A 21,592-nucleotide genomic window follows, 5' to 3' on the forward strand; every position below is an offset into this window, starting at 1 on the left:
GTGTACTTATACCTTGGGATCGTGTCGAATCCGCTAGAAGAAGCAGAAGATCTATATCAGCATTATGAGATCTGGGGAAGTGGCAGCTTATCAAGTTTTGTCTCAATGGCTTCATCAATGAACAAAACGGACAAACCCCCTCGGAATGAAGCCGCAGGGAAAAGTGGCGACGGGAAATTCTTAGAATGCCGTGAAGGTCTGGGTTTCGTAAGAATCAGTCAGCATTGTTCATCATTAAAACCAGTCACGTGTCAGGTACAAGAAATCACGAGATTCGCCCGGAAGTCATGCCCTTTCTTATCCGATAGTGGCCTTTGTTTTTGGTACTTTCGTCATTTGTGCCCAGAGGATTCACTCCGGGCATACGGAGTAGGGCTGTTGTGATGAGGAAGGGAGATCTCACGGTGTCGTTCTTTCTGGAGGTACATTGCCGACAACGGCCACAACATTCATTCAAGGCTTAAGACTCATTTCGAGTGAATCGCTCGACTGATGAGTGACTCCATTGAGGACGCCAAAGGTCAAGTGCGTGATATTATCATTGACAGAAACGAGACCAACGCGGACTCACTGAAGGATAATGCACTGACGGCCATCGACAACTTTCATGAACATAACATGGATGACATCAAGGACTACGACGAACCCGACGAGGATAATGGCAAGGCCAACGACAACGACAAGAACCCACCGGGCAATACAGGGGACAAATCTCCCTCCCTCAAGCTGTCCATAGTCTCATATGGCAGCACATTCGGCCGGCTCGAAGAGTCACCCGGCGACGAACACCTCGACTTCTCAATCTCCGACATCTCGATACCATCCGCTAAGTTACGCAAAGAGCACACCGGCCTAAATTCCAAACTGCGCGAGGCAGTCATGGCCGAAGAGCTTGCTCCGGAATGGCTAGACGAGATCACCGGCGAAGTGCAATCCAAGATGGCCGAGATGAAGCGAGCATACGAGAAAGATCACTCTGCTCCAACCACGCTGGTTGTAGGACTCGCGTGCGGACGTGGCAAGCACCGTAGCGTGACGTTTGCAGAGAAGTTGCCTGAGAAACTCGCGACTAACGGCTGGTCTGTCACAGTCCACCATCGCGACGTATCTCTCAACGCTGCACAAGCCGGATCTGATGAAGAAGATGGCTCCTCTTCTCTCAGTACCCAGTCCTTTGACCGCAAGGGCATGGAGAAGAAGAACAAGGACATGCGCGAAGAGACGAGAAACCGCATCTCCATTGAGGGCGACGACGCGACCAGTTCCAATCTAAATACTGAAAATGGTGGCAGCTTAGATCGCGAAGGTAATGAACCCACAGCCCTTGAGTGGGAAAAGTAAGTATGTCTTTGGCGACATGTTCGACAACGCGCTCCGCCGCGTTGGCGTGTGAAAAGATCAGTCTGGGTTTTAGACAACGTTATCGAAATGGTCATCTCGACACAAACAAAAAGTACTCCTGATACTAGTATACCCCCATCGAGTTGCTCGGCCTTTTCCATTTTCAGGGTCCTGCCACCCAAATACCCCTATGGCTTCGGCCATTCCGGCACCGGTATCCGGATTCTGCGGGGTACAGGGCCCCCACAACTCAATGCCGACTTCAACTTCCATCTTCCAGAACCTCGGCGAGATCTGTATCTAGAACCTAAAGTGCGAGTTGAAGCACTTGCTGCGCGGCTAAGTCTTGACCCGATCGTTATATTACCTGTATATATATCACCACGAAGGAAGACTCTCCTCCCTCGACGCAACACTCCCACCTTGATACAATATTGACGTTTTGTCACCAACTAAGCTACTGTACGGCGCTACAACTATCAAGCACAATCATGTTCTACGAACCTGGCAAGACCGAGCACAACCTACCACATGACCCGTTCAAGGTGTGTATACCATATACCCGCTGTCCTCCCCTCTGCGTACCTAGAAGCATAATTTCAAGACATCTATTTCTATCAATTGCCTAACCTCAAACAGGCCTGCGTCGTCCCCAGACCAATAGGCTGGATAAGCACAGTATCTCCTCCGCGCTCCAAGGAAGCCGCAACCACAAATGGGGTCGTTGGTCCCGAACGTGCGGCAAATCTAGCACCCTACTCCCAATTCAACAATCTAACTTTCGACCCTCCCTACGTAATGTTCTCTGCCAACCAAACCCCCAGCAACCAACAAAAGGACACGGTCCGCAATGCCGAAGCAACAGGCGTCTTCTGCTGGCAAATCGCCACTTGGGACCTCCGCGAAGCCGTCAACAAGTGTGCAGAGTATTTACCGTATGGTGTCGACGAATTCGAGCGCGCCGGGCTAGAGAAAACGTGGTCCAAAGTGCTCAAAACTCCTGTACCCATGGTGGCACAGAGTCCCGTGCGTTTCGAGTGCGAATACTATACTACCGTGCGTCTACCTGGAAACCCACCCATGGGAACCGTCGATGTTGTCATAGGCAAAGTGGTCGGCATTCACATCGACGAAAGTGTCTTGACCCATGGCAAAATCGACATCAGCAAAACCCAACCTATAGCTCGTTGTGGTTATTACGACTACGCGGTCATTCGCGAGACCTTCGAAATGGTCGTCCCAGGAGACCCTTCTATCTTATTCGGTTTGGAAGGAAACGTCAAGAAGCACAAGGAGTTCAAGAATGCTTCAGAAGCAACGGGTGTGGATGGTACCGGACCTCCTTGAATGTTCTGCTATCCATGCTATCTGTATACATGCTTGTCAAGCTCTACCAATGCTCGTCAATAATTCTCTCTGAGTCAGTCCAGCTGATCGAGGAGTTTCCTGTTTCCGGTCAAATCCTGTGTCCAGCAATCTGTTAAGCTATACACTTTTGGTTCAAATAGCCCTGCTGTCCTCACGCCACTGTCAGTAGCCAGCAACGCCACACTCGTCTGCTTCAGACAATGCCTTGGCAGTACTTTTCGTCCTCATCCGAACCTTCGCTCGAGATCCCACAGCATTCAGACACCACATTCTCGTCCAAACCGTCTGAACCATCTCCATTGCGCTTCTTGGGTCCTGTCAATTTGCCGCTTCGCATGAGCTCATACGATCGTCCACAGTGCCGACACCAGCTGGAGGTGAATGCTCTGATTGATCCATCCTGCGCAGGTCCAGACACACGCTTCAATTCACCGTTTGCGACCGAGAAGAGCATTCTTTTCGGATCATCAACCTCGAAGGCCGACCAAGGGCGTTCCGGTGTAAGTGACATGCCCTCCACCGCCTTTTCGATGATCTTGGTGTCATCATGGTGCAATATCTTCTCCTTCCTGGGTCGGAAATTCTGCAGTACTCTGGCCACCTTTACCATTCTCTCTTTCTCGGTAAGCACTGGAACGGACCCAGTGTTGGCCGGACGGAGTACCGTGTACTTTGAAACACCGTCTGCATCATCTTCCAGAACGTCTCTGAAATTGCCAGTCGAGAGAAAGCTTGATCCTTCCTCATCGCTAAGACTGTCATCGCTGATTTCGGTCATCTCGTCAAGAGGATGCAGGGAAAGTTCTTTCACTCCAGCCCGTTCCAGGGAGGTACGGAGGATACGCGCTTTGAAATCTCCGTAAATCAGAGTTGGTACCGGTTCCGGCAGGAGAGGATGTTCGTAGATAGAGTTCAACAGATCGTCAACCTCCCAAAGAGTGAGCGCATTCGTGTCCTCGGATGGAGCACTCCACTTTGGCAGATCGCAGGTATCCCAAAAACAACGAAATCCCCCCTTTGTGGTGAGAATTGCACGGAAGTCGTTCTCCCACTTGGCCAGAGCTACTCTCGCTGCATAGACAAACTGATAATCGTCGAATGGAGTCCACCCATACTGATCCTTGTACGGATACGAAAGGACTCGATACGCCGGAGTGGTAGGCAGTCCCAGAGAAACACTCCGAGGCTGGGCGCCTTTTTCCAAGGGGGAAGCCAGCACAGCTGGGCCTGGGCCCGCCAGACTTTCAATCCCTTGAACATCAAATTTACCGGCATGCGATTCCTCGTTCTGGGCATGGTCAGCATGCGCATTCGTGGTACGTAAAGACCTCGGGGGTATAAAGTGACTCCTTACCTCTCTTCCTTGCGGCAACCCATCACCGAAGGTGGGCTCTGCCGGAGTGATGCTAATCTCAAGCTGGCTGTCCTGTGGAGAGCCTTCCGAGGCCACATATTTTGAGGTTTTACCAGAGACCTGCATGTATTCCACAGCAGCACGATGCATGGGTGGCTTGCCTGATCCAAGCGTTTCGCCATAAGGGCCAAAAGACTGGTAAAACGTCAGTGATGGGAAGGGTCATTGAGTATGCTTTGGATCCCACCTTCACTGTCTCAGTAGGGTACAGCGATGCGTTAGAACAATTGTCGACATCAAGGCTGGATATGTCTGAGTCTGCGGAATGATATGAACGACGCCCACGAGAAAGAAAAGAACGACGATTTTCCAGCAGCTGGCCGTAGGCAGTCAGAGACGGTATTGGCATGTTCGCATTTCGCGGCTCTGGGTCGGACGCAGCTCGATCGATCACTGTGTTAGGAGTGACTGGGGATGTCTGCTCAATCTCGCATCCATCCTCTGCGTCGATCTGACAGCGTAGGTCAGCACAAACAGGTGCTGAGACGCGATGCCTCCGGCCTTTCAACATAACGGCTTTCAATTGCTTCTGGTAAAGGTCGACAGATTCAGGAGGTCCGGACGACCCAGACTCTTGTGCAGCTCCGTCGTTGTAGACGAGATTACTATCAATGACCGCATCTGTTGATGATAGGGCCTTCTGAGATTTTCTGCTCTGGAATCTGTCGTCGTACTTCTTGAGCATGGTACAACTGCTCTCGGAATCTGCTTCTTGTGCGGCATCGTCGAAAGGATCCTCGATGGGTATGTTCGCTTCGTGAGGAGGAGCTGGGAGCTTCGAGGGACGAGTGCCGTTCAGTGGCTCTTTCATATTGTCCAGTATATCAGACTGCTTGGTATCTGCCAATGCTTTCCGGAAGTCTTCCGACGATCTCATGATATGGGTTTGGGGAGGCCGACCAGTTGGTACTGGATCTTCGAGCTTCTTCAAACACTGTAGAGGGGGTGTAGTTGCAGGTTCGACCTGGGGCAAAGGTGGTGTCGGCTTAGGGATGTTTATGGGAGAAGACTTTGCCTCAGGTTCGATAATAGCATTGCCGGGTCTGAACCTCACGGACTTCTTCGGACTTGTGTCATCGTCTGGTGCAGATTTGTCTGTCGAGGGATTCGATGCTTCAGATGCAGAGGCCGTCTTATCCGTCGAAGGGTTCGATTCTTCTGATGCAGAAGCTTTCTTGCCTGTCAAGAGATCTGTGTCATCTGCTCGCAGTGTTTGCTTGTGCTCTTTGTAGAACAGGGACGCTGGAGACCGGATAACATTCGCCAATGTCTCAAGAAAGGTCTTTGACGGAGCTTCACCCTTCATGGAAGATTCGGATCGCCTTCTATTCAGCCCAGTTCCGTTGATCTTGGACAATCTTGAGGATACGGACCCTTTCAGAGGATGAGGACTTGGAGATCGACGAAAGCGTTTGGGTTTATCGGGCGAAGAGGTTCGACGTCTTTGCAGGTCTGGCTCAGTATTGGACGACTCGTGCTCTAGATGGTTGTTTTCTTCGGAGGCATCTGGACGAGGGTTGTTTCGAGAAGGACTATGGAGATTGTCAGCATTTGCAAGGGGCTTCCGTCGTGGTCAGCGAACCTTGCTGGTCGTCCCCCTCTAGCATTGTCTAAGAGAGCTGACAGACTCTTACGAGGAGACAGTGCCGGGAGAGTGGCAGACCGAGCTCTGAAGCTTGCTGAGGCTGGTTTCTTGTCATCGTGGACACTGGGCGTCGTGTCTGTCGTCTTTCGTCGGAGACTTGGGAAGGTCATACTGCGAGTTAGGATGGCTGAGCTTGAGAATGTAGGGTATATTGAGGATGAGGAGATTTTGAAGAGTCTGGAGCTCACAGAGAGATCCAAAAAAAATGGTAGATGGAGACTGTCTGGCAAAGTGACTTGATGTGAGAAGGATGATGTGTGAGTCGTGGAGGGCAAGAGAGGGAGAGTGGTCTCTACTCGCGACCGCGAAACGAGGAAGGAGGTACTCAACACAGGTCCTGTCTGCCATGATGCGCGAGGCAGGAGGAACCATCTACGACTTTTGCACTAGTCCTTGACTACAGCACATAATGCAGCAATGCAGCGACATTGGTTCCCCCGAGAGAGACGCACTACGTCGAGGCTAGTATAGCCTGACAACTTTCTTGTCAACAAATCGGCAAAGAACATTGTGGTAAGGGGTATGGTGCAGAGGTGGAATTGTCCAAGCCTGGCCATATCAATTATTTGTCTGCACGCTTTGACCATCGTCATCATCATTGTTCCAACGGTACAAGGAAGAAGCGGTGGATGAGATCAGGCTGGGATGACTGGTTTTGTCAGCAAACCCTTTCTTTGTCTTACTCAAAGCGACCGGCGCGGCGTGCCAGAGTCAGGCGGCGGCGCATCTGAGAAGCAATAGTCAGGGATGGCAATATCACCGCGCAGAGCAGGTATCTGCCTGAGCAGATCGTGTTGAGCGAAGTGGCCATTCTCGGTGCGTTCATGGCACAGATCTTCGGCAGGATTGTCTGCTGTTGCAGTATGAAAGTGTTGAGAAACTCACGAAAAGGCAGAAACCTCTGTTCCAGTCTTCGTCCGTGCAGCTTCAGCCAACTGGAGGGCACAAGACGGCGACCGTCGAATGTCATGTCCAGCTAGTACGACTGACTGCCTAAGATAAGAGGCTGGCAAAGCTATCGCTATAGCAGTCGCAGACAACGTCGTCGGGCGTATGGTCTCGCAGTCCATCTACTACCGATTGCCAGAAAGTATTGACAGACTTATGCGGTGTAAGATTGCTCATGACGGTACGAGATTCGAGAGGCTCAACTGATCGTCGATTGGGACCTGCCGGAGGCGCCTCGAGCTACCGCTAAGACGAGATACATTTGACCCCCAGCTCATGCTACTACTACGCAAGCCTATTTCCAGAAAAAGTGGCACACCGTCTGACGGGGAATACATCAACGACATAAGTTCATGGTCCAGCAAGTTCGCGACAGCGCGTACTCTGACTTCAGGCTAGTAGGACTGTACAGTACAGCTGACGACCTCCCCACTGTCAAGAGCTGATGCTATATCGTTGTGTGCGAAAGACTCGGCCATGACAACAAGGAATGGTATCTGTTCAACGCTGACGAGCAACTACCTACCTTAGGTACCGTCAGACAGTGTCACTTTTTCTGGAAACAGGCTTGTACGGTACGCACCTAAGTTAGGCCATTATTCAGGGTCACAACGTAGCCAAGTACTGTCTCCGTAGGCCGTCTGCTGTTGGCGCCTGCCATTTGTGGAGATCTTGACAACTACAGTAATTGACTTCTAAGGTTATCACTTCCTACATTACATCTCACTTCCACTCTTATGCAGCACCCACACCGCATCACTTACTTACTCACAAGTAGTCGGCGCTTCGTACCTGGCGAGCCTGAGTGGTTCCTAGGCACTCAGTAGCCACTACCTGGGCCCACGAAGAAACGGAACATGTGGCCCGAATACCTACACTTGGTAACCAAACGTACCTGGTAATCAAGGCAGGTCAAAGACGCCGGATGCGTATCATATGGACTTCATTGCCATCGAACCACGATTAGCTACACTGGCCGACTGACTCGCTAGGTACTTCAGAGTATTGGACCTCAGGCGTGAATCTACTAGTGCTTATCATCACAATGCCTCTCGCAACATGAACATCAGCACGCTGGGGTCTATCTTGTCCAAGTCCTTATCAGTAAGATCTCTGCTTATTACGCCCACGATGGCCAGTGACATCGAGAATCAAGGACGGAAACCCGTCTCAGTATACGCTGCTCTCTCTCGCCCGTTGTTACCATGGCAGACTCGGCTCATCAAACTCCTACCAGGCAGCCTTGGACATCGTCTTGTCGCAGAAATGTTTGTCGGCGATCTGACTCCTTTCGACGGTCTGGATATCCATAGGGAGGGACGATATCAACAATACGAGGCTTTGTCTTATTCTTGGGGTTATCCAGTTCGAACGGCCGAAATCGAAGTCAATGGGAAAATCGCATATATACCACCATTAATGGCGGATGCATTGCAATACCTTCGCCAAACAGCTGAGCCACGATGGCTCTGGTGCGATGCTCTATGCATCGATCAAGAGAACCCCGCCGAGAAGTCAAATCAGGTTCAGGTCATGATGCTCATTTTCTCAAAAGCTTGCCGAGTAGTTGCGTGGCTGGGCATGCCGCCTACTACTGGCATAACCACCGTGCCACAGAGTTCCCCTGTCGATGTCGAGCCAAAACCTGGATCACCAACTGCGCAGAACACAGCCATACTCTCCCTTGCGCAGGTTCCATTCTTCGAACGGACCTGGATCAGGCAAGAGATCTTCGCTGCTCGTGAGGTCATGTTTCAGTCCGGCCCTCTCAAATATGCCTTCCACTCGTTCATGAACATTGCCAAGAAACACGACTCGCCGGTCGTTCGAACTCGAATTGAGACTTTTCAACGCACTTATTCCACCTTCAACATAAGTGCAATGTCAGCGTCGAAGGAAAAAATGTCTTCAATGGAGGTCTGGGAACGAAGGAAGATAGCTAATGATACCATGAACTCGATCCTGGCTGTGCTACTAGGGAACAAGGTATTCGACTGCTCCGATGAAAGAGACAGAGTGTATGCATTGGTCGGCATGGCACAAAATATCGCCGGAGGGCATTTTGATACTTTAAGGATCGACTATACTCAAGGCATTAGTCAGGTCTATCAGTGATTTTTTTCCCTTCTCTACTGGATTCATAGGTCACCAAGATCCCACCGGAGACGCACCACTATCGAGCTTCATCAATAACCTTTTCGCAGGGACCTGACGAAATATCTTGTCAACGTGTCCCAAAGCCTGGGGTGCCTTGAGATGTTACGCCGGCGGGCTCCTCAAGGCGACGTTCCTACGTGGGCTATAGACTGGCGTCAGGACACAGATGCTGTCTGCATCGGTATCGGCGAAACTGGCATCAGAGAGCAGAGTTTTGAAGATGGGTACCAAGAGTACTTGATCTTCACAGGAGTTGCCAAACGTGACGAGTCTGACAGCCGGGAGCGTCGCACCGCCAGAACAATCGAGGCTCCTATCTTCGACTGGGTAGGAGCTGCTGATATGCAAGACTTGGATCATCTGGACGAGCTCGTCATCAAAGCTTCGAAGCTGGGCACTTTGTATCCCCCCCTCGACAGGCCTCAGAGATCCAGTCAGCGTATACCGGGGGGACCTATCTCCAGGATGTTGACGAACAGTTGCAGCAGCTCATTCAGTCTGGTACCTATCTTGTTCGAGGGTTTACAGGCGACGTAACTGCGCCCGGTCCATTCGACGTTTGCGCACCGCACTGGGCGATGGACGGGGACTGGGTGGTCCTCGCTGCTGGGAGTGTTCTGCCGTTCATATTGCGACCAGTACCTGTCTGTGGCGACAGCGACAGATATCTGTATATCGGAGCTTGTTGGTTCGAGGTCCAGGATCTTCTACCTAGGCCTTACTTTGGCCATGAGACAAGACTACACGATTGGATTAGGAGACTGGACCGGTTTATGTCGCGCGGGCCAACGCTAAGAGATGACTTGGGGCTGCCACAGCTTATGTTGCTCGCAGACATCTTGAAACATGGCCATCGTGAATACCATCTATGTTAGCCCACGTGAACCCGGACGATGCAGGGACCCACTTTGGAGCTATATCACCCACTGCGTGCTCCTGGATACGAATCATGGTCACGGGATACAGTGCGAAGGAGTTGGTGATTGCCAGGCTGTATCGCTTTGCACCCTTTGCACAGCCCTCAGTCATGTCTTGTATCACTAGCAGTCTCAACAACTTCGCCTCAGACCTGGGCCTTTGTCTTCTTTGTCCAGTGGCTTCGCTGGCTAAGATTCTGAAGGCTGTTCTTTGTTGAAGTGCAAGAGGCCACAAACCCCATTGATGGCCACAATGGCCTAGTCCGAGCAAGCATAATGAGCCCTTGTCCCATTGTTCTTCTCCGGTCAGGGTCATAAATATGTATCCGGACTCGAAGAGACCTTCTGTCCTCGAAGCATACACTTACGCAAGGTCTGAAGCACTGCGAGATTCGAGATGTCGACTACTCAAGGTTTCAGACTCGAAGAGCAGGCTCCACCTTGCGTCTCATTGCCACCATCAGAACTCCAACCTCAAACCGAGAAGTTGATATCCTCCTTCAAACATGAACATTCGCAAAACACACAACCAGGTTGTCAGCCTCAGGCTCCGGCAGCACAACGGCATGAGTATCATCCTCACACGTCCTCTACAAACAATGCTCCTTGGGCTGATGATCTAGCAGGGTTTGACATCCATCCTATCTGGCGCTCAGAGGCCTTTCGACTGGCTGTGTATGACGACTTTCTCTCAGTGCCTGAACTGGACCGCGCAGAATACAACTACTCCCCAGAGATGTACGAGAGAATGATGCCTGCCCTGCGACTGGCCACACTGTTCTTAAAGACCTCAACACCGGTCATGGCAAGAATCAGATATGCTCCCTTTGCACACTTCTCACTCACCGAAGGTGGCCAAGTTTTCAAGGCACTCGACGAGGCTGGCTGGAGAGAGACGCCCGAGAAACTCAAAAGCTTCGAGCAGGATCTACTGCGAATGTGCACCCCATACCGGATCACAGTGGTATCCAACGATTGTCCCATGGTCTTGGAAACTGATGCAGCTCGCGAAGGCCAAAATGTGTGCGCCATCTCTGACCTGCAACACCATCACGACCACAAATCCCCTCTCAAAGTGGACTGTCCGCATACTGCACTGAGCACGCAGTGGATAGAATTCTTGCGCAGTCCAGACTGGGATACAATGGATGTGAGTGACAAATACAGCCAGCTTCTCTCATTGGCGCTGACACTGGTTCATGAATTAGCTCATGCTGTTTGGTCTTATCGGAAGGCTTCAGAGCTCGAGTATGATCGCCGATGCCCGAAATGGACAAAATTGCCACGAGGTCATCTACGGGAACCACGATATGGCTCTATGGAGTGGGCGGAACTGGGCTATGTGGCTGAAATGATGATCATGGGTGGCCTGCAGGAACTCATGCACCTTGAGGTCAACATCAACCTCTTGGGAGAGAAGGTTCCTTACTTGCGAAAAGATATTCATTTCGCCCAGCTTGACAACAATGGAAGCGTCGTGTCAGTTCAGACCATGGAACCGATGTACACGCAGGTTTTTTTCAATGGAGCAACTTGGGCTGAATGGATTGAAGGTAAGGCGGCATGGTCTACCGACTTCATACCTGGCAGGGTCGAGCTCATGCTTGATCAACCGGAGCGGACGCGTCTGACTCTACCAGGGTCTACCACGGCCTGTTGTGCAAACAAGGTGAGAAGTAAGCATCTCGTGCCTAGCAAGGTTGTTCCACTCCCACCCCGGAAGCCCATCGGGTATATGTCAATTTGATTTTGAATAGTTGTGCAATACAAGAGAGTATCAAAATCTACTTCATGATCCCAATCCAAAATGTCTTTTCCTGTTTCATAGATATCGTACCTCATTGACACTTCAGGGCTCCAGAACATCCAACGGATGTCCAGGCAATCCCGGCCATGTATAAATGAGTATGGTTGGAGACCATGGTTTACGATGTTCAAAACAAAGGAGAGAATGCCTCTTTGTAAAGGTCAAAGGCAATCGTCTCACACAATGTCTGCGCTGAGAAAGGCGGATTTGATTCTTCCTAGACGTCTTTGTCCGATGAAAAACAGTGACAACAGCAGCGAACAAGGCAGTCAACATGTAAACAGTAAGGACGCCTGCATATACCGGTACAAGTAGAAATTTCACTGCACGAGATGACGATCCACAGACCTGCAAACGCGTAAAGCGGAAGTTGCTCATCACAAGAATAAGAATCAAAAAAACCAAAACTCTCAAGACTATCTTATGGCATCCACCAAATCAGCAATCCCACTTTTCATATTCCTCGCCATTCTCCTCCTTCTACTGCCCTGTGCAGCAGTACAATATATCTGGTATCGGCGATTGCGGAGGCGGCAGATACAGGGGAAGTCCAGATTCGAAACCACCGACTTCTCAACATCAATCGAACTCCAAAACATGCGTCCACCGCCTCCAGCCGTTCCTGCCTTGCCAGCACGATCGACAACACGCGCGAGACCATTGCCACTGGTCTTCCGTGGAGTGGATGGGAAGTTTATCGTTGGAGCAACCGGCACAGCTCAGCCGGCAATGACCGCTGGTGACGAGGGTCAAACGGTCGCAACCAGTGACAAGCAAAGTCGAAAGTCGAAGAGCGGGACCAGTAAAAGCAAGGTTCAAACAACAATAACAAATGAAGGCCATGTCCGGACAACGATAACATATAACGGCCAGGTCGTGGTGCAGAAGACGACCACAAACGAAGAAGCCTCGGCTCGAGACGTGCCCACCAGTGTCAAGAGTGGTCCTCAAGACTCGGTGCAACCAGTTGGTCTGCAGCACGCGAGCTTTGCAGAAGCCAAGCCATTCTTCCTCCAACCTGCACCTGCGCCGAAGAGAAAGCAGAAGACCTCGACCACAGTGCTTGACGTGCCGAAACAGAAACCATCACTTGAAGCTGCGCCGCGGGTGAAGAGTCATGTGGCCAAACCTGAAGAGGCGGTCTTTTTTGAGCCTGAGGATGGTGATGTTGGATATGATACTGAGGCACAGGTACCCAGAGGTTGGATCTGAGGTTGGAGAGTGTTGATATCGTGGCCTGTCGCCACAATAGTGGTCGTCAAAGTTGTCCGACTTGACTGAACATTGACCGTCTGTCAGCATTTTGTGGGATAGACAATGCCTGTTCTCCATACTTGTACGACAATTGTTGCAAAATTGAACATGTTCATGCCCCTTCATAGAGATTACTCTGCGCACGCTTCAATCCGATATATCCCCACTTGGAGTCCGCCTGGGCGAAAGCAGTCATCGTAGCGGGAGCTGTCCTTGCGCCGGAGAGTATCGTGCGGGCTTCATTGGTGTATAAGTGAATAATCTCGTTTGTGCTATCTCTGACGGGAGTTGGAAGTGGTGGCGGGGTCTCGGCTTCGGCAAGGCTCTCGAGATCGTCGTCAGGTAGTGAAGGCGGGTATTCGGCCTCGGGAGTTCCAGAGCGGGCGAGGGGATCCTGCCGCATTGGGCGCACTGGCGCCGCTGCGGGCTCTGCAGCGCTTTCTGTTACAGGCAGGATCATGTCGGCGTCCATGTTCTTTAGTCTTTTGGCTTCGTTGAACATTGCAATGACGAATGTTATCCCCGACACTGCGACAACGATGCCAAGAACTATTACTGCTGCTAGTGGTATCATTTTGAAAGTGAGTGACCTTTCGAAAGTGGCAACGGTCGAGGGTATTTCGAATTTGGAGACCCCTGGGTTACTCGATGACCACAGGCGGGTGTGGATAAAGACAGTTGTTGAATCGAGGCTATAAAGACTGGAAATTGACCGGAGTATTGAACAAAGATTGGCTAAGAAAAGCGCTGCGTGGAAAGTGGACAAAGAACAAAGTTGGCTGCCGCTTTCGGTCGTAGTTTGAGCAGCACGTCTCCCCAGCCGCAGTAAGATCGATTCGTGAGGGGGTGAATTGAATGGTGTATGCCAAGTTCTTCTCGCTGGGACAACTATACCTCGCTTCTTGTAGGTCCTGAAGTTCAACTTCTGACAGGATTGGCAATGATTGGTCCAAAGATCTCGTCGTTTTCGGCTGTCCGGGCTTGCAATTTCTTGTCACGTCGGACTTTCAGGGCGAAAAGGTAGACCAGGCAGATGATAAGAACAATAGCTGCAAAGATAGCGACGACAAGCCATGCAATAGGCGACATAGTACTGCTGGACGACATTTGATCTCGTATATAGCTGAGAACTGGGTCAATGAGAAGAGACGGTACTTACAGAGACTCGCACTGATTGTATATCCATTGTCAGGCTTTAAGGCTTGAGGCCAAAGAATCGAGGGCGACTCAGTCGCGAGAGATTTCTTTGTAACTCTTTCCGGATGCAAAGGTTGAATTCCTCTCTTTGTCGTGGGAGCAAAGGGTATGCCTCACCCATCCGGGTGCGTCCTACTGAAGGTAGAAATGGCAGAGCACATACTCCAACATATTGACTGAGCAGCTTCTCGTTGAGAATAGCTTGCACGATTATCGTAGATATAATGAGCCGCCCAAGGGGTGCCCAGTGTCCGGTCATTACTTACATATACTGTACAAGATGCAGGTGGTGTTCAGTCAGGTTGCCACATGCTAGGGAAGAACGATATTCTGGCCCTCATGTCGAAGCGAAGTCTTGACATCTGTCGAGGGTGCCAAGTCGCTTGTAGGGAGCGGGCCGGTGTTTCGAGGTTTAGGAAGACGTAGAAGTGAAGTGAAAGTGGCCCTTCAAAAGACCACTAGTGCCATGTCATTTCATGCACCCACTTTGCCGGATTGGGAAATCTCCTGGCGTCGTCGCGCCATGTCGCAAACCGCGTTTTTGCGCGGCGCAGGCAGCATGCAGGGACTTGATTGATTGATATACGTGGTGTTTACATTTCGACCGGACAATCAGAATCTCAAGAGTGGTTTCTCATTTCGGCTTCATCACACTACACTGCCACTGAGACAACGACTTGCGCTGAACCCTTCGCGCATTCTACATACCGCAACCGGCCTGCACCAGCCCCCCCAGGAATTCCCTCCTATTCCCTCCTTCAACATCATGTCTTTCCTCGTGTCGCCCGCAAGACGGTCCGCCGCTTCCGTCCTCTCTCACCGCGCATTCTCGACCAGTCGACCTTCTCAGCTCGCCCGCCTAACGCTGGTCGGTCGCCTTGGTGCGGACCCCGAGCTGGTTGAGACCGGCAAGGGACAAATAGTCAGATACGTCGTTGGTACAAGTTATGGTCCCAAGGACAACAGACAAACATCGTGGTTCCGCGTCGCAAGCTTCGCACCGGAGGGACCTGGCAGAGATTATGTGTTGGGCTTGAACAAGGGGTATGTGCTTGAATTCCCGTCAAGCCGTGGTTCCAGCTAACAATGCGCCATCATAGAACACTAGTTTATCTTGAAGGTGATGCCACAATGCGCACATTCGAGGACTCGGATGGCAAGAAACAAAGCGCCTTGAACGTGGTACAGACCAAAGTGGAGGTCCTGAAGAGACAGCAACCTAAAGAGGACGATATTGAGACAGACAGTGTTACTGGAATCGGACCCTGAGGGTTGAAGGAGATGGATTGATATGTATAGTCACAATTCGCGACATGGGGAGACGTATCTCTTGATGAGTCGAGGTTCCTCGCGTCCTGTACCATCGCCACTCATGTTCTTATTTGCCGGTAGCGGTACGGCGACGCCGACAAGGGAGTGCTTTTGAAGAAATAATATGCACCATTTTCACCAAATCTCCGAAGTACCTGACAGCTCATGTACAGACTGTGCATTTCCACGCTCAACACGCATCAGCCAGCGGGCCGGGTGGGTGGAGAGTTGTTCTGAACTACTGCTTTTGCCCCTGCAGCCTCAGCGTTGTCTGTCACCACCGTAAGTGATCCATGCTCCAACGCCGACTCGCCATCGTGTATGGACAAAGAAATATTTCTCCCAGTGGGCTCGTTCCCGTGACTGCGCTTTGCCAAGCGAGACTTCAATCGGACCAGCCACGATCTGTACATCTGCTTTGCATCGTGCCCAAGTCCCAAGAATCCGAATATGATGTATCCCGTGACGATCTGTGCCCATCGATCGAAACTAGGCTGCACCCCTTGGACTTGGTAGACGATATCGTCCGCCCAACCAGGAGGATGAATGTAACCCCACGAATATTTATGCATGCGTCTGAACAGCGTCCCCGCGAAAGCGACAAGCGTGAATGGAAAGTATACCACCAAAATCACACAAGCGAGGGCGTATAGGCGGATATCTCCAGACCTTCTCCCACCAAGGACATCAGACATCTCCTTCCTATGCCGCCAGAGACGCAGCGTGGCAATGGCACAGTAAACGGTGGCAGCAAGGCAAAGCAGTAACGGCCACAAGGACATCAGCAGAACAGAGAGCCATGACCAGTCCACCGACGGCGTACAACCCGAAATTGGGCGGATATAGTATCTCTTCTGCTGGATCAAGTAATGCGTGCCCATGACAAACGCTGGAGCGAGAATGCAATTGAAGAGCTCAATGGCAAGGTTGATCCTGCGTTCTCGTAGGCTAGGCGTGATTGACACTGTCAAGCGCTCGGGGTCGAATATGTTTGCCATGTGTCGAAACATACATGCCAGCGCACCGTCCACTGCCACATACGCCCCCAAGTAGAGTTTGGCCTCGATGTCACAGAGGATCTTGCCGTTCCACCACAATTGTGTATCTGCAGAGGGCCATATCAGTGCGTTGAGGAAGTTTTGGAGGTTCGGGATGGCAAAGCTGAGGATGAGGACGGTTGTCGCCAGGTTCTTGGCTCTGATGTGCACGATCAGTGGAGGTATGGATGAGAGGCACGAAAGGAGTGCGAGGACAGCGACAAGGACAGAGTAAAAGGAGTGATGCATCGTGAGCAAGGGCTTCGAGATCTTGAGCATTTGACTGAATGTGGTGAAAACTTTTTGAGAAGAGAGAAAGTATACATTACATGAAGTTGCGAGGCTCTGCTGATGGGTGCATCTGCCACCCACCAGTGAGTGTTTCACAAGACTCCCTGCGCAGACTGCTTTCCTTGCCTTTCAGTGGTGCATCCCACCAGATGAGAGGAGTGCTGTAATGCTCTTGAAATATCTCAGAGACATCTTACCGAAAGCGGTGTTGAATAGAGTACCCGGTCGGCAAAAGCTAAGGGTGTCCACCGAACAACATTTCCAACGCCGGGAGAGTCGCCATACGCTGATGATCATGCAGACGTGCCTCCGTAGCGAGGAAAACCTGGGGCAAGCCAATGTCACTGTCATCCTGGCCAAGCAGTCTTTTCGCGACGGCTTCACCACACGACCAACACAGAGGCATGCCATACCCGTTGAACCCAGCCGCTATCCACTCTCCGTGTTCTTCTCCACGCTTTGTGATACTCACTGGCAGACTCCCGACCAGGGGCAGGCGATCCGCAGTGAATCCCATTATCCCTGACCACACTCTTCTGACCTCTGGCTCCTCGCCTTCCTTCCACCCATTGATGAAATACCTCGGAAGCACGGTGCAGATATTTTCGAGAGAGGAAGGGGCTACAATCGTGTCATCGCTAACAAGCGCCTCATTGATTTTCACCTTCTCGCCACCAAAGAAGATGTCCCCAGTTTTCGGATTCTGGTTCCCGTAGTAGAGTCCTGTCTCGAGGAGACCAGTCGTGCCATCGTAGTTACCGCTAGAGACAACGCCCCAGGAGCGCCCGTGGCCGTGCCGGCCAAACTCTGGAGGTGCTTTTTGCGTCGACATGGTGCCGCGAAGAGGGTAGATCTTGCCGCGCAAGCCCGGCACCAAGTGTCCGGTATACCCGTTGGTGGCATGAATGATTTTGGACGCGCGAACAAGGCCTCGTGGAGTGTGGAGAACATATGGATGCGTGCTGTTTGTGGCTGGATCGTACGATATCTCCGTGACGGGCGTGTTCGTCTCAATCGACAGTCGTGAACGGTGCTTGGCGTACAGGTGAGCCCAAAGTCTGGTGATGAGCCGGTATGGCCAGAACGCACCGGCCTGAATGATCATGGCACCAGCAGCCGCTTTGACGTTGTACTTCTGTCAAGTCTTGTCAATGACGACGAATCAAGTCCGCCGAGAATGCTGACCTACCGATGCGGCCTCCTGTGCAGTTAAATACTGGACTGTGTTCCGTTCTTCCGGCACGTGCTCCTCGTAGAGGCTTTGGGATTCTTGGGCTTGCAGGAAAGCATCGTCGTCCTCGAAGCAAAGCACGTCCTGAGTTCTTCTTACCTCGCTAGCTTCTCTTAGGTCCTCTGAAGAATTGGCGATCTGGTGCATCTTCTCAAGCGTCTGGTTAGCGAATCTTGCAATCTTGACTGCTTCATCGTGACCGAACCGCTCCGAGAGTAATTTGTAGTCTCCCGGCACGAAAGATGCTAGTACTCCCCCATTCCGGCCAGTGGCACCGCTGGTGAGAGTGCGTGCTTCGAAAACAGTCACAGAACTTGCTTTGGATGATTGGGCGGACGCCTCAAGAAGCGTCTTAGTGATACTGCAGCCTGTTACACCTGATCCTAATATGGCATAATCTGTGGCCTCAGGTAACTCCTCGGACTGCACCTCCGAGAGTGTGGGATGGGGTGGAAGCTGCCAGAAAGACACTGAAGGATTCTGCCGAGGAAGTTGAGGATCTGCCTCAGCCTGACCTGCTAACTCGGCAATGACGCTCGCAGGTATTGATCCTTCCATCTCGTCGAAAGAACTAGCAGACGTGCAGAAGAGACGATTGGGAGTGGCGAAACGCGACAAGAGGTAATATCGATGGACCTGTCGGTATATATGTGAGCGTATGTTCTGCTGTCTCACCTGTGATATATATTGTGCAGCTAAGTGCATTGTGCTTTTATGTTCGTTGAAGTTGAGGCTGAATGCATCTATTCCAGCTCAACCTGGGACCGGGAGCCCGACCCAGGTGGCACAGCGGCTACTCATTCCTAAAACGACGGTCCATGAAGAGGAGGTTTGATCTTGCACGGCGGTTGAGACTTTGTCTCGTCTCCTTATGTACACTGCGGTCCACATTGTGATGCCAAGCCGGTGTATTTGGGTCAAGTTCATTGGATCGTCGATACCAGGGCGACGTCATGCGATAGCCCAGGTGCAACATCGCCCGAGTCAGGTGCCTCGAGCTTACGAGGCATCAAATGAAGGGGGAATGATTCCACATTCTTACTAATTCTTCGCTGCCGCGTTCGAGTCTTTTCGATCTCATCCACAGAGTCCACTTGATAATGCGAAGATTGGCGTATTTTGAGTTGATTGGGTCTCTAGCAAGCCGCACTGACAACTAAATCAGCCCAGCGCACGTCAACAGAGCCGGCCAGATCGAAATCCCACCTAAAGGAATGGCATCAGTTGATCGGACAATCTCACACCCACTCTTTCCAGATGATCTCGACGCCAAGCCGGCGTGTTCTGATCAATTTGACTGGTCCTTTTCCACCTCTCCGATAGTAGATAAGGTAGTCGACCCTGGCCACAATGTCCATCAGCCAACTAAACGAATCGTGTCAATGCAAATGCCATCTGTACAGGGGCATTGTGAGGTGGGCTTTCCTAATTGGGGAGGCTTTATCGGCAGCAGTCGCCCCAAGGATGAATGCCTTTCCCGGCTGCTCAACTTCAGAATATAGGAAGCATGTCGCCCGCTGCAAATGGAAGTCCTTTACTTTCATCCCAGACATTCGGCCTGTGCACTCACTTCATAGAATTGCGATTGGACTGAATTTGCCTGCTTCCCTAGTGCTTGAGTTTAACCACGACAGTGACAAGATCGCGCCATGGAAGAATCTACGATTGATCATCGGGATCCTTCGTTCTGGGCGCCGGGAACTTTGACCTTGGAAGACTGTAAGCACACAAGCCATACCTCCTTGACAACGCAGAACTGGTCCTGATCTCATGTCGACCCAAAGTGCAGGCGGCCAACACCAAGGTTCTTCTCCATCCCGTCCCAACTTCGGATCCAAATGATCCTCTGAATTGGGCGTCATGGAGAAAAGCACTTAATTACGGGCTTGTTTGCTTTTATGTCCTGATGACTTTTGTGGAGCTGGACATTGGATTCACCGCTTGGGAAGATTATGAGATCGAGTTGGGCTTTTCGGTTGACCTGCTGAACGGTGCAGCGGCCACCAACTATGCCGGCCTCGCTATCGGTTGCATCTTCTTTGTACCTCTCGTCAACAAGTATGGCCGGCGCCCAATGTACTTGTTCAGTACAGCCCTTCAACTGGCCTCGGTCATTTGGTTTGCAAAGACAGAAACCAGAGGCGATCTCATCGGGAGCAACTTGATCTCTGGTCTAGGCGGTGCGATCAGTGAAACGATTGTGCAGATGACAATTGCTGATCTGTTTTTTGTGCACAATCACGCCGCCATGAATGCGTACTACATGCTCGCCACCAGCATCGGTGCCTTCCTGGGACCAGTAGCCTCAGGCTATGTCGTCGTTAGCCAAGGGTGGAGGTGGATGTTCTGGTGGTGCACCATCTTCTTCGCGATAAACTTGGTCGCCCTTATTTTCTTATTCGAAGAGACCAAGTACGTCAGCGTCCTTGTTGGCCACAACGGGGCCAAACAAAGACCGGTCCAGGAAAATCCAAGAGGTGGCAGCATTGAGCAACCGAACCCGGGAGACTCCAAGCCGGCCGAGTTGGGGTCAGCGGTAGAGCCGACTCGCCTCGAAAGTCATCTCCACATTGACCCGACAATCAGGATGAAGACATTCTGGGAGCGTCTTCCTCTAATCACCAAAACAGATGGCTCGATCCTGCATGACATCTATCAGCCTATCGTGGTTCTGTTCACCTTTCCAGCCATCGCCTACACCGCTATGACCTATGGCAGCCTCCTGGCCTGGTTTGCCACGATGACTTCTGTCCAAGCAACATACCTTTTCTATCCACCATACAACTTCTCTGCTGCTGGCGTTGGGTTGATGAATGTTGCCCCTTTCGTTGGAGTGATTCCCGGAACCTTTGTTGGCGGATATCTGAACGACAAATCCATCCTCTGGCTGTCGAAACGCAATAGCGGTATTTACGAGCCGGAAATGCGTCTCTGGCTTGCCCTAGTCGGTGCACTCATAACCCCAGCAGGCATTTTGATGTTTGGTGTGGGGTTGGCCCATGTACGTAATGGGTTCTGCGATGGTTTTACTCACTCTGATGATTGTTCTTATTCTGTTCTGCCCTCGGCCAATAATAATGGGTTTGCTGACGATACGTGGCTTAGAGTGCAGCTTGGCCCGTTCTTGCTGTCGGGTACGGACTTTTCGGTTTCGGTTTCTCCATGGTTGGCGACATCGCTCTCTCCTACGCCATGGACTGCTATCAGAATGTGAGTACTCAAGCCCAGCCCTGTCAAGCTTCCCTTGTCTTCATGGCCGACAATTCGACTGACCATCATCTCGATATCAGATTATCGGCAATGCGTTGGTGGGTGTCGTGTTCACGCGCAACATCTTCTCGGTGATTATCCTATTCGCCCTCACTCCGTGGATCAACGGGATGGGGGTTCAAAACGTTCATGTCCTTATAGCTGTGCTTTGCTTCGCCCTTTCGATGTTACCTGTGCCGCTCCTTATCTGGGGAAAGAAGGCTAGAATTGCTACTGCAACACGGTACAGGAAGATGGCTTCCCAGCAACCAACGCATCGTGACATTTGAAGCGACAGATATGTGCCAATGGAGCTGTGTTGTGAAAGGGTAATCAGGCGGAAGCGGGTCGAATAGGCGGACATGTTCGATTTGTGGCGCCATATTCGGTTATGTTGGCGATTGTTCCGATCGGTATTGTGTGTA

The 21,592-nt window shown here is 51.4% G+C and overlaps 11 protein-coding genes across 11 annotated transcripts; 7 read left to right on the plus strand and 4 right to left on the minus strand.

Annotated features, from left to right (window-relative positions):
* Positions 1–86: 86 nt before the first annotated feature.
* Positions 87–1,740, plus strand: EDD37DRAFT_481044 (uncharacterized protein). The gene has a single exon (XM_062813231.1). The coding sequence runs from the start codon at positions 493–495 to the stop codon at positions 1,339–1,341; it is 849 nt and encodes a 282-aa protein (XP_062668476.1). The 5' UTR covers positions 87–492; the 3' UTR covers positions 1,342–1,740.
* On the plus strand, positions 1,724–2,795 carry EDD37DRAFT_481000 (uncharacterized protein). Its single transcript, XM_062813230.1, has 2 exons — positions 1,724–1,886; positions 1,981–2,795. Exons 1-2 carry the CDS (start codon positions 1,833–1,835, stop codon positions 2,686–2,688), a joined length of 762 nt encoding a protein of 253 aa, XP_062668477.1. The 5' UTR covers positions 1,724–1,832; the 3' UTR covers positions 2,689–2,795.
* Positions 2,796–5,878, minus strand: EDD37DRAFT_683296 (uncharacterized protein; the record flags this gene model as incomplete). Its single annotated transcript, XM_062819830.1, has 4 exons — positions 2,796–3,997; positions 4,064–4,258; positions 4,311–5,655; positions 5,706–5,878. The coding sequence occupies 4 exons, from the start codon at positions 5,876–5,878 to the stop codon at positions 2,903–2,905; spliced, it is 2,808 nt and encodes a 935-aa protein (XP_062668478.1). The 3' UTR covers positions 2,796–2,902.
* Positions 5,879–7,397: 1,519 nt separating this feature from the next.
* On the plus strand, positions 7,398–8,903 carry EDD37DRAFT_481333 (heterokaryon incompatibility protein-domain-containing protein). The gene has a single exon (XM_062813232.1). The coding sequence runs from the start codon at positions 7,776–7,778 to the stop codon at positions 8,829–8,831; it is 1,056 nt and encodes a 351-aa protein (XP_062668479.1). The 5' UTR covers positions 7,398–7,775; the 3' UTR covers positions 8,832–8,903.
* Positions 8,904–10,187: 1,284 nt separating this feature from the next.
* Positions 10,188–11,537, plus strand: EDD37DRAFT_696035 (uncharacterized protein; the record flags this gene model as incomplete). The annotated part of the gene is made up of 1 exon (XM_062820127.1): positions 10,188–11,537. One exon carries the CDS (start codon positions 10,188–10,190, stop codon positions 11,535–11,537), a length of 1,350 nt encoding a protein of 449 aa, XP_062668480.1.
* Positions 11,538–11,930: 393 nt separating this feature from the next.
* Positions 11,931–12,886, plus strand: EDD37DRAFT_481360 (uncharacterized protein). The gene has a single exon (XM_062813233.1). It carries the CDS (start codon positions 12,021–12,023, stop codon positions 12,807–12,809), a length of 789 nt encoding a protein of 262 aa, XP_062668481.1. The 5' UTR covers positions 11,931–12,020; the 3' UTR covers positions 12,810–12,886.
* EDD37DRAFT_481361 (uncharacterized protein) lies at positions 12,887–13,569 on the minus strand. The gene has a single exon (XM_062813234.1). It carries the CDS (start codon positions 13,423–13,425, stop codon positions 12,964–12,966), a length of 462 nt encoding a protein of 153 aa, XP_062668482.1. The 5' UTR covers positions 13,426–13,569; the 3' UTR covers positions 12,887–12,963.
* A 1,245-nt stretch (positions 13,570–14,814) lies between these two features.
* Positions 14,815–15,317, plus strand: EDD37DRAFT_651865 (uncharacterized protein; the record flags this gene model as incomplete). Its single annotated transcript, XM_062818401.1, has 2 exons — positions 14,815–15,092; positions 15,149–15,317. 2 exons carry the CDS (start codon positions 14,815–14,817, stop codon positions 15,315–15,317), a joined length of 447 nt encoding a protein of 148 aa, XP_062668483.1.
* A 242-nt stretch (positions 15,318–15,559) lies between these two features.
* On the minus strand, positions 15,560–16,645 carry EDD37DRAFT_611012 (pheromone A receptor-domain-containing protein; the record flags this gene model as incomplete). Its single annotated transcript, XM_062815259.1, has 1 exon — positions 15,560–16,645. One exon carries the CDS (start codon positions 16,643–16,645, stop codon positions 15,560–15,562), a length of 1,086 nt encoding a protein of 361 aa, XP_062668484.1.
* A 277-nt stretch (positions 16,646–16,922) lies between these two features.
* Positions 16,923–18,476, minus strand: EDD37DRAFT_651867 (FAD dependent oxidoreductase; the record flags this gene model as incomplete). The annotated part of the gene is made up of 2 exons (XM_062818402.1): positions 16,923–17,822; positions 17,877–18,476. The coding sequence occupies 2 exons, from the start codon at positions 18,474–18,476 to the stop codon at positions 16,923–16,925; spliced, it is 1,500 nt and encodes a 499-aa protein (XP_062668485.1).
* A 1,091-nt stretch (positions 18,477–19,567) lies between these two features.
* Positions 19,568–21,457, plus strand: EDD37DRAFT_651868 (major facilitator superfamily transporter; the record flags this gene model as incomplete). The annotated part of the gene is made up of 4 exons (XM_062818403.1): positions 19,568–19,637; positions 19,703–20,919; positions 21,024–21,128; positions 21,209–21,457. The coding sequence occupies 4 exons, from the start codon at positions 19,568–19,570 to the stop codon at positions 21,455–21,457; spliced, it is 1,641 nt and encodes a 546-aa protein (XP_062668486.1).
* Positions 21,458–21,592: the final 135 nt, after the last annotated feature.

The sequence above is a fragment of the Exophiala viscosa genome, assembly GCF_022695815.1.
Source record: "Exophiala viscosa unplaced genomic scaffold EDD37scaffold_8, whole genome shotgun sequence".
NCBI lineage: Eukaryota > Fungi > Ascomycota > Eurotiomycetes > Chaetothyriales > Herpotrichiellaceae > Exophiala > Exophiala viscosa.

Bases quoted from the DNA above. Each gene is read 5' to 3' on its own strand.
- EDD37DRAFT_481044 (XM_062813231.1), top strand. From the start codon at position 493: ATGAGTGACTCCATTGAGGACGCCAAAGGTCAAGTGCGTGATATTATC.
- EDD37DRAFT_481000 (XM_062813230.1), top strand. From the start codon at position 1,833: ATGTTCTACGAACCTGGCAAGACCGAGCACAACCTACCACATGACCCG. The intron at 1,887-1,980 runs GTGTGTATACCA...AACCTCAAACAG, and splicing joins TACCACATGACCCGTTCAAG to GCCTGCGTCGTCCCCAGACC.
- EDD37DRAFT_481333 (XM_062813232.1), top strand. From the start codon at position 7,776: ATGAACATCAGCACGCTGGGGTCTATCTTGTCCAAGTCCTTATCAGTA.
- EDD37DRAFT_481360 (XM_062813233.1), top strand. From the start codon at position 12,021: ATGGCATCCACCAAATCAGCAATCCCACTTTTCATATTCCTCGCCATT.
- EDD37DRAFT_481361 (XM_062813234.1), bottom strand. From the start codon at position 13,425: ATGATACCACTAGCAGCAGTAATAGTTCTTGGCATCGTTGTCGCAGTG.